The sequence below is a fragment of the Thunnus albacares genome, chromosome 19, assembly GCF_914725855.1.
Source record: "Thunnus albacares chromosome 19, fThuAlb1.1, whole genome shotgun sequence".
NCBI classification, from domain to species: domain Eukaryota; kingdom Metazoa; phylum Chordata; class Actinopteri; order Scombriformes; family Scombridae; genus Thunnus; species Thunnus albacares.
In genome coordinates, this window is record NC_058124.1 from 1,481,985 (window position 1) to 1,495,208 (window position 13,224).

The window sequence follows — 13,224 nt, forward strand, 5'->3', positions numbered from 1 at the left end:
GCCCCGGACATGCACCCAGACCATGATGAAGATGACCCCGAAGCAAAAGACGCAGCTCTGAGTGCTTTTATATTTACACCTGCAGCTTGGGTTAACATATTCCTAATAAGTGATATAGTTGTTAAAGTAAAATTACATTATTAGCCATCACTAGCCTAGCTTTTGTCCAGTGTATTTTACATTAACTACGACAAATTGACGCGTGCTAAAACTGATCACTGGATTATTGTAGTTTGTGTAGTGTACTCCCATGTATTACCACTCAATGTCTACACTAGACTCTTCTGAGAGTTGTGGGTAGACAGATTTTCATTCACCAGATCATTCAGAGAGTATCTGTAAAATCGTGCCTGGTGAGGCACCAACACATTCTGTCTACTGACAATGTGCAATATCGATGGGGTTGATCCACACACTGAATGCTTGTTTAAAACAGCGTTGGGTAAGCCTCAATGCAAAGGCCCCAGACTCTCAAATCTGCCTCCTATTAAACACAAAGCAAGCCGAGTGTGTGCAGACAAACAGATCAGCCTGGGTGTCAGAGAACATCCTTATCTTCATCTTTGAAGCTGTGATTTGTTGACTTGGATCAGAGCAGGAGAGAAAGTTACTCTTGCTATCATTTACTCCATAAAGTGAGGACCTCGTCTATCCATGTCCACTAGAGAAGGATCAAATTTGAGCTCATGTTTTGGGAATTTGCCATCACTGGCTAATTTAATTATTCATGTTGAGATAAACATCACATTGAAACTCAATTTGATTTGTGGTCAACCTTTTACACAAGGGCATTAAAATGTATACATTTGGGAAAATCACCATTTCAGTTTTCATTAAAACCCATCTTACTTGCTTTGTGTAGTGTTACACAAATGCTGTCAAAAACAGTTTAATAATGCCAACAGCCCACTGAAGAATGCTGACAAATGGAAGAACAAAAGTACTACATCCTTTAAATACAAAACAAAGACATATGGATACTTGGCTTAGAAACCCTTTGCTTACATTCTTTTTTAACAAATAATTTAGAAAAGTTTTGCATTGAAAGTGTTTTCAAGATAAGACAACAAATTAATCCCAAAAAAATTTATAATACAAGTTAAAAAAAAAAAGATGTAATGCAAATATGGTTACAAAGGAAGGTTAACACAACAGGATAATTGACCAGGTTGAAACCATTATATCTGTCCCAAATTTAAAACATGTGTTTTTCATATATAAAAAACATAAAAGTTTACAGACAGCAGAGTTTGTTAATGTTTAAAAAGGTCCCTTCACACAGTTATTCTAGAATTAAAAGGGTTTTGCAGGAACAGGGTTGATGCAGAATTGCGTTGTGGTCGAAGCACATTCAGTGACTCTGCTGTTCCAACGTTCAGAATCCTGGACTGTCACCGCTCTCATCTAAATTAAACAATTATTTCTCCGCACAACAATCTGGTGCACAACACTACACTGTATGTGTGAGTTCAGCTGTACAGTTCTGCAGTAAGTCTACATGTGCTTATCCTTCAGAGTCCTTCAGGGTCACTCCATACTGTCTGGATCTGCCTGTGCCATGTAGGCGTCCAGCTCAGCGTCCAGGTGACCTTTGGTCTTTGACATATAAGCGTCCAGCTGGTTGTCCAATTGTTCGCGGGTCACAGTGGGCCGGCCGACACCTCGGCCCCGCCCACGGCCACGACCGCCTCGGCCGGCGAACCCGCCACGCCCACGCAGCCCGCCGCGTCCTGTCACCAACACACACACACACACACACACACAGAGCAGATCAACAGTTGTATTGGGTTAGCACTGTGGCAATTCATGATAACTGAAAGTTCATTTTTTTAAATGCATGAATAATAGAGAAAATCAAACAGGTCAGTCCTCACCTCTGGCTATTCCTCCTCGTGCTGCTCCTCTGGATAGAGCTCCACCACGGCCAGGGGCTCCTCCACGGTGACGCCCTCCTCTACGCATCGCCAGACGGCCAGCAGAGCCACGGCCTCGCATGGGCCCACCTGTAGACACTCGCTTCCCTGTGCAACACAAAGTGATATCATCACTCACTGAAAACACAGGATACACACACACTGAACCTGGTTTAACATTTATAACCATGAGCATCAATTTCCCTGTCTATCATATGTTTTTCTTGAAAGTTGCTAGAAATGTGAAATGAGAACTGTAGTAAATGTATTTTGTAGGTAACAGAGTTCAAGGCTGTAGACAGGCACCTCTCAGGGACAGAGCGCCCCTCATCAGTCCTCCTCTGCCTCGTCCTCGCAGGCCTCCCCTGGTCATCCCTCGCATTCCTCCTCTGCCTCCAGCAGCTCCTCCGCGCATTAGAGCCCCGACGGGCCGGCCCAGCCTGGCCTGGATGTTGCTCTTCCCCAGGCGCTGCTTCAGGCTCTGACACGAGTTATTCACAGATACAATAATGACAATATGAAATGGTGATAGGCACTCAGTGACGGCTCAACTAGTTGATGAGTCAGCCACTTTATCCACTCTCCACACTGCTGCAGTTTGTGTTTAACACCTATCAGGGCAGGCTTCTTTAAACCATACTGTCAAACTATTAAGTCAATTTAATGACAATTCATTTCAAAAGTCAAGATTTCTTTATGGTTATTTCTCTGTACTTACATACACTCAAATGATATTCCATTTCTCCAAGACCAAAAACAGTGCATTTGCAGAATAAACGTTTTAAACAAAAACTACTAAAAATATAATGTTACTAAAAATATACTTAGCAAAAATGTATTGAGAAAGTTTCAGAAACAAAAAGTTACAGAATTATATAACTACACATAAGTAAACAAAAGTATAAAAGCCTCAAAATGATTATTTATGCTTTCATCTAAAGAGTCTGAATAAAAGGAGGGAAAGAAGACTGCAAGCTAACCATGGATGTAAATAATGCAAGATTCAAAATACTTAAAAAATGGCTTTGCAAATGTTTTATGAGGAAGGAAACGCACTCAACACATTTGTTAAATCTCCAAGATACACAGAACGGGCCTCATGCAAGAACCACTTGTACAAACAGATTCCTTCTCAAGAGGCACGAGAGTGATTTAAAGGAAACTTTGGTATTTTCCAACCTGGACCTTATTTTCCCATCTTTTTATGTCTAAGTGACTAACGGGGACAACGAATTCTGAAATTAATCCAGTATTGAGCCAGAACACTTCAGTCAGCAGCCGTGAAACAGGCTGCAATGTAATCCTTTGGGATAATTGCACTAAAAAGAGCTGGAGAGAGGAGTACCAGGAGGAGTTTGTTGTGTTGGAGTACAGAAAATAGCTTAAGTCTTATCTAAAAAGATTTTCAAAGTCATGGATGAATATTTAGCTGATTTCAACAACTCAACTCTTGCTGCATTTCAGAACAAGACGTCTCTTTAAGGGAGACTTGGAAAGGTAAACGGTTTATTTCTCTGTACGGTCCTTACCATAATGTAGTCAGACACTTATAATAATCTGAGCCTGTTGGTGACAAAAACAAGCACTTTTAATGGACGTACATTGACGAGGTGCTATTGACCTGAAGGATTACGTTGCAGCCTGTTCTGTGGCTGCTGGCTGAAGTGTTCTCACTCAATACTGGACCAGTTTCAAAAAAATGTTGTCCCACATAGTCACCAAGATACAGGCTCAAAAATACCTACGTTTCCTTTTAAGGAAATTTGTGGCATTCGTCATTTTTTTCATGCTTAGAATTTTCTGACTAGACAGTCTCTGCCTCTTCACGAGGAGAAAACACTTGTTTAACTTACAATAGTAATGATTTCATCTGAATGACACTGGAGTTTAAATGATACCAAAGTTAAATAAAAAATACATAAACAAAATGAATGCAAAATTCTGTTCACCATATTATCATCATGGCTGCCAATTTACAGAAAGGGTTTTTATTTTGTTTTATTAAGTTTCCTAGATACTACATTTCAGTAGTATCTAGGAAACTTCTCTCTTTCTGACAGCTGCCTCTGTGTCTCTCTGTCTAGTATCATGTTGTGTTGCAGTGGACATCACCTACTGTAGACTGAAATATTCTCTGCTCTGATATCTCTGGGACTGTCACATCCCCTGACTGCCTCTCCTATTAGTCATGGAGTGCTTTGCTTTAGAAAGATGATTTTAGCATCTATTTTCACGCCAAAGTTTTCCCTCTACACTGTATTAATATTTTCTAATTGTTGTGTGTCCCCTACTACTAAACGCAGCGTAAGGCTCTGCAGTGTGAAATTGTTTTTACTCTTTAGTAACAGTTTGGTGAATGAAACTCACCCAAAAATGGAGCAGAACAGGTTGCCTTTTATTTTGCGATTTTAGAGGCCTTGATTATGCTAATAAGCAGATCTCACAAAACACACACCTCCTTATGAACAGGTGACATTCATCAGGCTGAAATGAGCGACTTACAACAAGTTTGGCCTGTTAATAAGAGTTTGTTGAGTCTGACTTGAACACTCGTACAAGCGAACCTCACAGAGGAAAGTCAGTTTTAGGATAAGAATATGAAAACGTTCTTGCATGAGGCCCAACGTGTTTTGATGAGTAACAATATAAACATAAAGAAACCTTCAGTGCCAAATTAAAATGACCACTTCACTCATTTTACTAGTCGTGTTTAGCACTACTCGACCTGTGAAAACACTTGTATAGACAGAGACGCCGTCGAGCTGCATTATGTGTTTGTGGAGCAGAGGGAGTGGGGGATTAAAAAATGGAATCTCAGGCCCTGATCAGATCTGTCTCACACATGTTTCCACACGTTTTTGGAAGTGCAAAACTAAATCAGTCAAGTACTCATAATTCTCCTTTTAGTTGTGAGGCGTTAGCTAGAAGCTACGCTGCAGTATGTTCACCGACTTCTGCTGCTGGGTTTATAAAAGCTGGAAACAGAGGACTGATGAGAGCCATTATGTGTAGGAATATGTGAGGTCTTATGAGCTAAAAGCTATATTATTGACACCATGATAGATCCCTTTCACATTACATTGTGTCATTTCATTGTCAATATCAAAAACACTGATTCATGCAGGTTGTAGTAGGCCGTATGAATCAATATGATAGTCTTAAGAAGACATCACATATTTCCTGCCGTGTGCTTCTCACTAGATCCAGGTTCATCAAATATTTTCATACAAGACAATTCGGAGAGTTTTTAGTTATCATCTTGGTCTTTCTTGCACTTTTTAAAAAAAGAAAAGCTACTATTCATGTATTTGATGATCAAACCAATTCCCAACCCCCATTTTAGCATTGTGGACAAATCTTGTTTAGGAAAAACAAGAAGAGAACTGAAGCCATAAACACCCCTCTGCCATTACTAGTCTGCACTGTTACAGTATTTTTACAACATGGCTCTGTGTGGTAAAAAAGGTCCACCGACACACAGCCTGTGTGAACTTTCTCCTCACCTGTTTGTGATTCAGAGCAGCTTGCACTGAGGGCCGGTTCTCCATCTGCTGGGCCAGCCGGCGATTGCGGGCACTGGCCAAATGCTGCTGTTGCATGGTGGCTCGAATGCTAACTGCAGTGGGCTGCTTGTTCTTCAGCATGTTAGTGAAGCTTTAGAGGTGGGAGGGAAAAAAGAGGGAGGAAGTAAAAGAAGGGGACAGGGGATATACAGAAGAGGAGGAGGAAGCAGGGTTCCACATCAAGTCATTTCTCATGTTATGGTTGTGGCCACAGAGACTGTGGTGGCTCTTTTTGTCATTTAAGACTTGTCGGCACTCATTTTCTCTCTCAATCATATGACATTCCAGAATTATTTATACATTAATTTCGCATTGTGTTTTCAAACCAAGCACAAGAAGAAAGGCAAATTGATGAAAAAAAAAAAAACTCAAAGTAAAAACAGACTGAAGGACAGAAGCAGAGTAGGTGCCAGAAGAGCAGCACAATTTGCCACTTACAGGCCTCCAGCTGACTGGCTGGGGTGTCATCATGCTGCAGCAGCAGAGGCCCTGGACATGAGGAGTGCTTGGCAACCCAGCCACTTACAGCATGGACCGTGACGAGTGGGTAACCCACTGAGTGACTGAGCAGGGAAGGCGAGATGGGAGGGGGAAGGGGAGCTCTTGGAGTCACGTCCAAGCTAGGGCTGGGTACCTGGTCTTTTATAGGCTCGGAGCAGAGAGGAGAGAGAGACAGTGACAGATCAGGAGGATAAAAGGAGCATGTGCTTCACGTCCACTGGTTTGAGAGAGAGAAAGGTTTGAGAGATCAAGAGATGTCATCTCCCTGGTTTAGTTTAAGTTTTCCTCTCCCTTTGAAAGCGTATACTTTATGTATACTGTGATGTGTAAGTAACAGGGAGCAGATGTGCCATGGCATTTTCAGGACAGTGGTCTGGTCCAACATAGGCTTACCAAGTATGACCACTACCCTCTCCCCTTGTCTACATGTGTGCACTGCTCACACAAGACATTTAGCCCGGGCGAGCCCCTTCTGCTCCACCATACAATCACGTTTAACGCCTGTACATCAACAAATGTTGAAAGGGCCGATGTTGAGTGAGCAGTACACACAGTGGGGCCAGTCAGAATAGCATCCATGTCGGGTCCGGTCCCTGACAGTAGCCTTCCGCAGAGAGCACTAGAACCTTCACAAGCCAAGGCTGGCCCTTGCATCTGGTGTCTAACTGCTGACAGGGTGCGTGGCGCCTCACCGCTCATTCAGGGACACTTTGGTGGTGCTTTTCAGGACAACTTTTTGGGAGGAGGCAGCGCTCATTTTGACAGGCTTCGCTTGCAGACTCCTGAAAACAAATGGGACGGAAAATAAAATGAGGTCAACTGGTAGTCACAAGATGAATTCAGACTGTAAGAAAATATGGCAGAATGGACATTTGACACAATTACATGAAGTGTATGATACAGAGTTATTTTTATTGTGATATTTATTCTCAGCCTAAAGCCGTGTCCACACAGAGAGCACTTGAGCTGCATTTTCCAGTCGTCTGTCACACACACACACACACACATCTGACAAGGGTTGGGCAATTTGATTTTCAAATTTTTGTCTTTGCATGGTGTGTAAAATGTCTAAATTGTAAAATCAAGTTATTACAATATGCACAGAAAGGTTACTTTTACTCTAATAGTAATGCAGTAACTGCAGTTTACTGGACTGTGGTGACTCCAGGTGGCTAGCTGTCTCTCACAGTGAATTTAAAGGTTACATCTATGAGAAGAAGTGACTGACAATGACTCTGCACACCGATCTGTGCTCTCAGTTTCTGTTAGCTGACGAGGTATCATCTCTGGTTACGAGAGTCGACTGAACAGTTTCCAGATTCTACATTGTACAGTTTGTAAAATGATGTGCTGACTTAGCTGAAGCAACTGGTACTGACAGTCAATAGCTGCGTGGGATATCCTGTATATTATGCTTAATGATGGTAGCCTTGAACATGGTGCAGGTCTTTTATCATTTTTGCTCAACTGTCTAAAAAAAACAAAACAAAAACAAATAAACAAAAAAAAAAAAAACATTGTAGCAGGCGGTGTGGATAAATCTACAACAAGCACACAGGATGGTGATACTTTATGTTTACTGAGGTCGTAATGGGTGGTGGTGTATGCTAATAGTGTCGCTAATATTTGATCCACCCCATGAACATACATGAGGGGGGCAAAATATTAGGGACACTTTGATATGATGCATTTCAGTACACCACCACCATCTACTACGACCTCAATAATAAACAAAGTACAATTATCACCTTTCTGACACCATCACCAAAAACTGAAAATGCTTTGGAAAAGTGGAATTTATAGCAGATCTGTTGTATTGGATTGTTGCATTAGACTGCACAGGTGTTCCTAATCAAGTGCTCAGTGAGTGTACGGCTCCCATGGATGCATCTCTTCATACATCCGTGACAGCCCCCAAATAACAGTTTGGGTGTTGCTTTTTGGTTGGTTTACTCAGTTTAGGAGAGCTTCCAAAATCCTTAAAAACACCCTCACCCCTTTTTCTATGACACATTACTATTAGATCCTTGCGTGCAGCTTTTTATAACTTTAACCAGCTACTACATCAAACTATTACCAAACAATTATTATGAACCAGTGGGTAGGTAAGCTGACATGGTCAACACCACCCACTCCTGCTTCTCAGCTGCCAGGCCATAACTTATGTCACGCGTAGACAAACATATGCGCTGGAGGATCGACAACAGGAGGGCTTCCCTTCTCATTAGCCGTGGAATGACAATGCGGGTTTTGATTCGGATAGAATGAGCTGGTTTAAGCATTGTCCTTACTCCGCTCTTCATTAAGTTGTATTAGTGTAAATAGTAAAATACCTGTTAGCATCTACGTGCTCTAGAATGAAAGTAACGTTACCAATGCTCAAAGACACATAGTTGAATCTGTCAGGAATAAAGCTGTCCCAGTAACCTCTTACTGTGTTAGTTCTGCATTTCTGGGTCAGGAATACAGAGTAGCCTTTTTCAAATGTCCTCCTTCTTGATCCAAAGAAACTGGCTAAACTTGGCTAACAAAAATAACGTAGTTAGAATATAAAAAGGACCTACATCTTCGGCCCGCTTTGTAGTTGCACTTATTTGTGTTTAATTATTGAAGAAGTTCAAGTACAATTCAAATGTTTAATAATTTTCAGCAGTTTTTACTTACAGTGAATGTTGCGTTGGTCGAGAGAAGCCTTAGAGCCAGCTCGGGTTAGCTTCAGTAGCTAGCTAGTACTAGCACGGTATGGCCGTTATATTCTCCTGTATAGCTAACCTATAAAATGTTTCGCTTCCAAGCTAAGCGCTCTAAAAGAAACGACCGAACTCTAATTGAATTCAGGTCTTTTTTTCCTCAGAATAACTAAAGAATGCTAAAGACAAGACCTAACGATGTGTCTTCCTAAAATGGTGCTGGCTGACTGACTCTCCTCGGGAAGAAAATGGAGAGGATTTTAAGACTTCAACGTCACGACGACGTAGCTTCCTGTCCGGCTGTGTTGATGATTTAGTAAAATGGCTGCGGTAGCTCTAGTAGAGACTTCTTCAGGTAAAGATGTTATTGCCGAAGGGCTGCTCGACCTACTGAAACCAGCTATTCAGCAACTCGACTTGCATGTGCACTCAGTCAGGTAAAATGGGTTCGTTATTGAATCTTTAATTGACGATGTTTATTCATCTGCATCACACGCCGCTGCTGCCTGTCAGAATCTCGTATCTCGTGACTTGTGTATATGTCTACTCGGTGGTGTTTATCAGCTTTTTATATTTAACATTTCCTGCTGTGTATGTGAGATTTCACCTGAATACTTGTTTGCTGTGTATTTTCTTTGTAAATGTTTGTTTAGAATGATTTCAGTGAAACTGCGTATTTCAATAATGAATATAAACAGGATTTGCATAACTCCATTGCATTTACACTAAAGAATGTGCTGCATTCTTCATCTCGTCACTTTCCACTTTATTATTATTGTGATGATTTTTTTTTTATCTTTGCAGAGAGAGCCAGGTGGAATTAAGAGAACATATAGACAATCTTGCCACAGGTAAATAACTTGATAATGTGTATGTTAAAGGATAAGTTCACAATTTTAAAGCCTATCTTAATACAAATGGTATGCGCCCATATGTACATTGAAATCGTTTTTGGTCACTGTAAGTAATCCTTCTCTCCATACCGGCCACAAAGAAATCCCTATTTTAGGGGGATGAATTATCCACCCTCTTTCTGTGTGAAAGGCCTTTCAAGATTCAGCTGAAGCTATTATGATGCTCATTAACTTAGACCCAGCTGAACCATAAACTGCATTTTTACACACAACTGGACTGTGATTTTTTTCCCCCATCACTTACATTAAAATCACTTTAAGAAGGAATTTTCTTCACACCATGCACAGACAGAACAATTACAACAAAAACCTGTCAATGAACATGTGGGCATGTTGATATAGTTTTAGCACAGGCTTCAAAAATTGAATTGAATATATGTAATTATGTGGATACATGAACATTTTAATACATTTATTAAGTACCTTAAATAACAAATGTGCTTGCTAACAAGTGGTTTGGTCTTGTGTTTCTTGTAATGTACATTCTTTGCAGAGTTATGCAGGATAAATGAACATCAGAAGGTGGCTTTAGACCTGGACCCCTATGTAAAGAAGCTGCTGAATGCAAGACGTAGAGTAGTGCTGGTAAACAACATACTGCAGAATGCTCAGGTCAGTGGCCAGCCTTTGGTGTGGGACTCCTGTTCAGGTTACTCAATAGCTGAACAAGTCAATGTTTTTTATATCAACAACAATGACTATGTGTAATGTTAAAGGTGTTGCTTACAGAGAATTATCACAGCTCTGCAGTTTCCATCAGCTCTACTGAGCTTTTTAGCAACTTCAGCTTGTTGTTTGTGGTCAGCTTATTGTGGTTTTCTGGTCTGCTAATTCTTCTTTCATCAACCTGGTTTCCAACAGCAGTAGGCAGCTGTTTTCCGAGAAAAATCTCTGATAAACAACTGTACACTACCTGCTCAGCACACAGTTAGAGACCAGCTGGTGAACATGGCTAAAGAGACAGATATTTATCAGGAGTTGGTGGAGACCAAAGCAGTGTAGCAAGTGCTACTGCCAATACAGCTGCCACTACTGCTACCATTACTACCACTACCACCCCTAATACCACTATACTGCTACAATTACTATTATCACCATCACTATTACTGTTGCTCCTAGAGCTCATCGGGTGCTGAACTGGTTTAAAAACAGAAAAAAATGGCAACAAACAGTAAAGTAATATACAATCCACAAATGAACCTCAATATTCTGTCCCCAGGAACGTCTGAGGCGACTCAACCACAACGTAGCCAAGGAGACAGCACGACGAAAGACCATGCTGGAGGCGTCAGGAGTGTTCACCTCCCGCTCCCCCAGTAAACCCTGAGCCTCCACCTCCTGCTCTGCACAGCAAATACTCTGGACTGTCCTGACCAGGAGGGACACATCAATACAGGAAACTGTAACATGAGGAAGACAAGTCTTCCTTTGACCTTTAGCTAGCTGTTTGTCTAATGGCATGCTCATGTTCCGCACTGCTTTGTCTGATGTTGTCATAATAAAAAGTCAGGCTGCCACCTGCTTAGTGTTAGGCAGCCGCAAATAAGTTATTGTCTTAATCCTCTGACAAAACAGAGAATCAGCTTTACAGTATCACCTGATCATAGTAAATCTACACAAATGGCTACACATAAGTAGCCACTAAAAGGTAATGACCATATACATTTATTTGTAGTTTTTCTTCTCATCATGTCAATGACTCGTTCCTGCACTCTGAGGGACATTAATTTACATTGATTCTACAGTCAAGGACAGATAATTTAAATTATTTTACACGTGAACAAAATGTTGTAAAAGACTGCAACTGTAATGTTACTGAGTATGCAGGATAGATGACAACACTTGGCCGGAGTGATCTTGTGGACCAAAATAACAGATCCTTGTTTCACTGCTGGAAGCATCGTCCTAATGCACTGTCTTTAAAGTATCAGTCTCCATGTCTTCTTCTGCTCTCTGGTTTTGGCCAGGAAACAACTTGAGAAAGTGAAAGAGTTTAGCTGACCGTTGTTTTCCCTTAAATTAAAAAGTACAGACATGTTCCACTCCTTTGTTTCCCAAGATTTGTTTATGGATGCCCCTGTATTCTCTGGAAAGCTCTGCTGACATAAATGTGCTGTAGCAAACCAACACAGAGCATATTGATTGGTTGAATATTAGATGATGAAAATTAGCCAAGTGGAGAATGTTGTGTCTATGATTATGCAACATAATGCCTACATAATGCTTCTCATTTCCATTTTTTGTTAAGATATTCATGGCTTCTTTGTGAATGTTTTGTAAAGTATACATTAACATTGTGTTCTTATCTCTTTAAGCTTGTGCATAAACTGTTTTCTTAAATTACTAATTTGTCAACATGCCCATGAAATCAAGGCAAAGGCTGTTATTGCACCCCACAGATGAAGATGTTGCTCAGAATGTAAAACATACTGATAATTTACCTATTTTTAGCACCTTGCAAGCAATATGGGCTAAAAATGTTATTTTTTCCTGAAGGTGGCACTACAGGAAAGGACATAGCATTACTAAAATAAAAAGTGATCACAATGGGAGCATGTACGGCTTCATTTAAACCCTAGCAAATGTTTCCTTATTCATTTATTATTGGAAACTAAATTCTTCTATGTACCTGTTGAGTTGTATGTGTGCCTGTACACAAATTGCATTTTGTATGTTCAGCTGACCTTCTGTGAGCTGACTAAAAAACTTTAGGTCATTCCACTTTAGCAGTTAATTAGAAGTGTAGCAATTTAAAACAGTCTCTGTTTTATCTATAATAAGTAAATTACATAGTTCTTTACAGGACGCTTTGAAGGAATTATTAGAAAGTCATTAACAGCTTAATGATCAACATGTAAAATAAGAAGTTATCATCTGGCCATAATATAATGAGATATACTGTGTCTGCAAAGTTTTGACCAAAATCTATTCACTGGGGAACATGAACATTTCAAGTCAACCATTGACCACCAAAGTGTTGATCGGGTGAAATATTTACCTGATTGTTGCACTAGAGGAAGGGGGTCAGCAAATCCAGGAGGAGTCATCCTCTGGGGACAATAAACATTCATACTATATTTTTACAGTCTGCTGTTGTCCTGCTACGAAACAAAGAGTTGAGGGGCTCAACACTGACAAGTAGATGCAGTCCTGTAAGATTTTTAAAATGCATTGATTGATTTTTGATTCCAAAGTAGCAAAACTAAATGTTTTTCAAATACTGATGAATTTTCACATAATGTGGAACTCCCTTCATACTCTTGAAATATAAAAGAAATCACACGTGCATCATAGATTCAATTACTGAGCCCGTTTTTCACAGATTTGTAAATATGACTGAACTAATAAATTAATTCGACTAACACTTACATTGCAGGGGTCATGAGGATGTTAGGGTGTAAAAATAGGGTGGCAGCCAAGAAAAGATTGAGAAACTGTGTAGTTGTGGGTAAAACATTGAATCAGTTATAGTTTTTTTCAACGTGTTAACTCTGCTCATAAAAGAGTGGAGTGTTGCTCAAATAACAGTTGCAGTTCGTGTGTGTGTGTGTGTGTGTGTGTGTGTGTGTGTGTGTGTGTGAGTGTGTGCGCGCGTTTGTGTATGTGAGTGTGTGTGTGTGTGCGTAGAGAGGGGGGGCGGGGG

At 40.5% G+C, this 13,224-nt stretch overlaps 2 protein-coding genes and 1 long non-coding RNA gene across 3 annotated transcripts; 1 reads left to right on the plus strand and 2 right to left on the minus strand.

Annotated features, from left to right (window-relative positions):
- Positions 1 to 689: 689 nt before the first annotated feature.
- Positions 690 to 8,890, minus strand: chtopa (chromatin target of PRMT1a). The gene is made up of 6 exons (XM_044334961.1): positions 8,642 to 8,890; positions 6,670 to 6,759; positions 5,417 to 5,567; positions 2,220 to 2,394; positions 1,875 to 2,021; positions 690 to 1,730 (listed from the first exon to the last, which is right to left on the minus strand). The coding sequence occupies exons 2-6, from the start codon at positions 6,732 to 6,734 to the stop codon at positions 1,528 to 1,530; spliced, it is 741 nt and encodes a 246-aa protein (XP_044190896.1). The 5' UTR covers positions 6,735 to 6,759; positions 8,642 to 8,890; the 3' UTR covers positions 690 to 1,527.
- A 98-nt stretch (positions 8,891 to 8,988) lies between these two features.
- On the plus strand, positions 8,989 to 11,623 carry snapin (SNAP associated protein). The gene is made up of 4 exons (XM_044334962.1): positions 8,989 to 9,104; positions 9,472 to 9,518; positions 10,075 to 10,193; positions 10,801 to 11,623. The coding sequence occupies exons 1-4, from the start codon at positions 8,989 to 8,991 to the stop codon at positions 10,906 to 10,908; spliced, it is 390 nt and encodes a 129-aa protein (XP_044190897.1). The 3' UTR covers positions 10,909 to 11,623.
- On the minus strand, positions 11,057 to 13,196 carry LOC122969359. The gene is made up of 2 exons (XR_006399001.1): positions 12,951 to 13,196; positions 11,057 to 12,631 (listed from the first exon to the last, which is right to left on the minus strand). It is a non-coding gene; the product is annotated as an uncharacterized LOC122969359 (long non-coding RNA).
- Between the last annotated feature and the right edge of the window lie 28 nt (positions 13,197 to 13,224).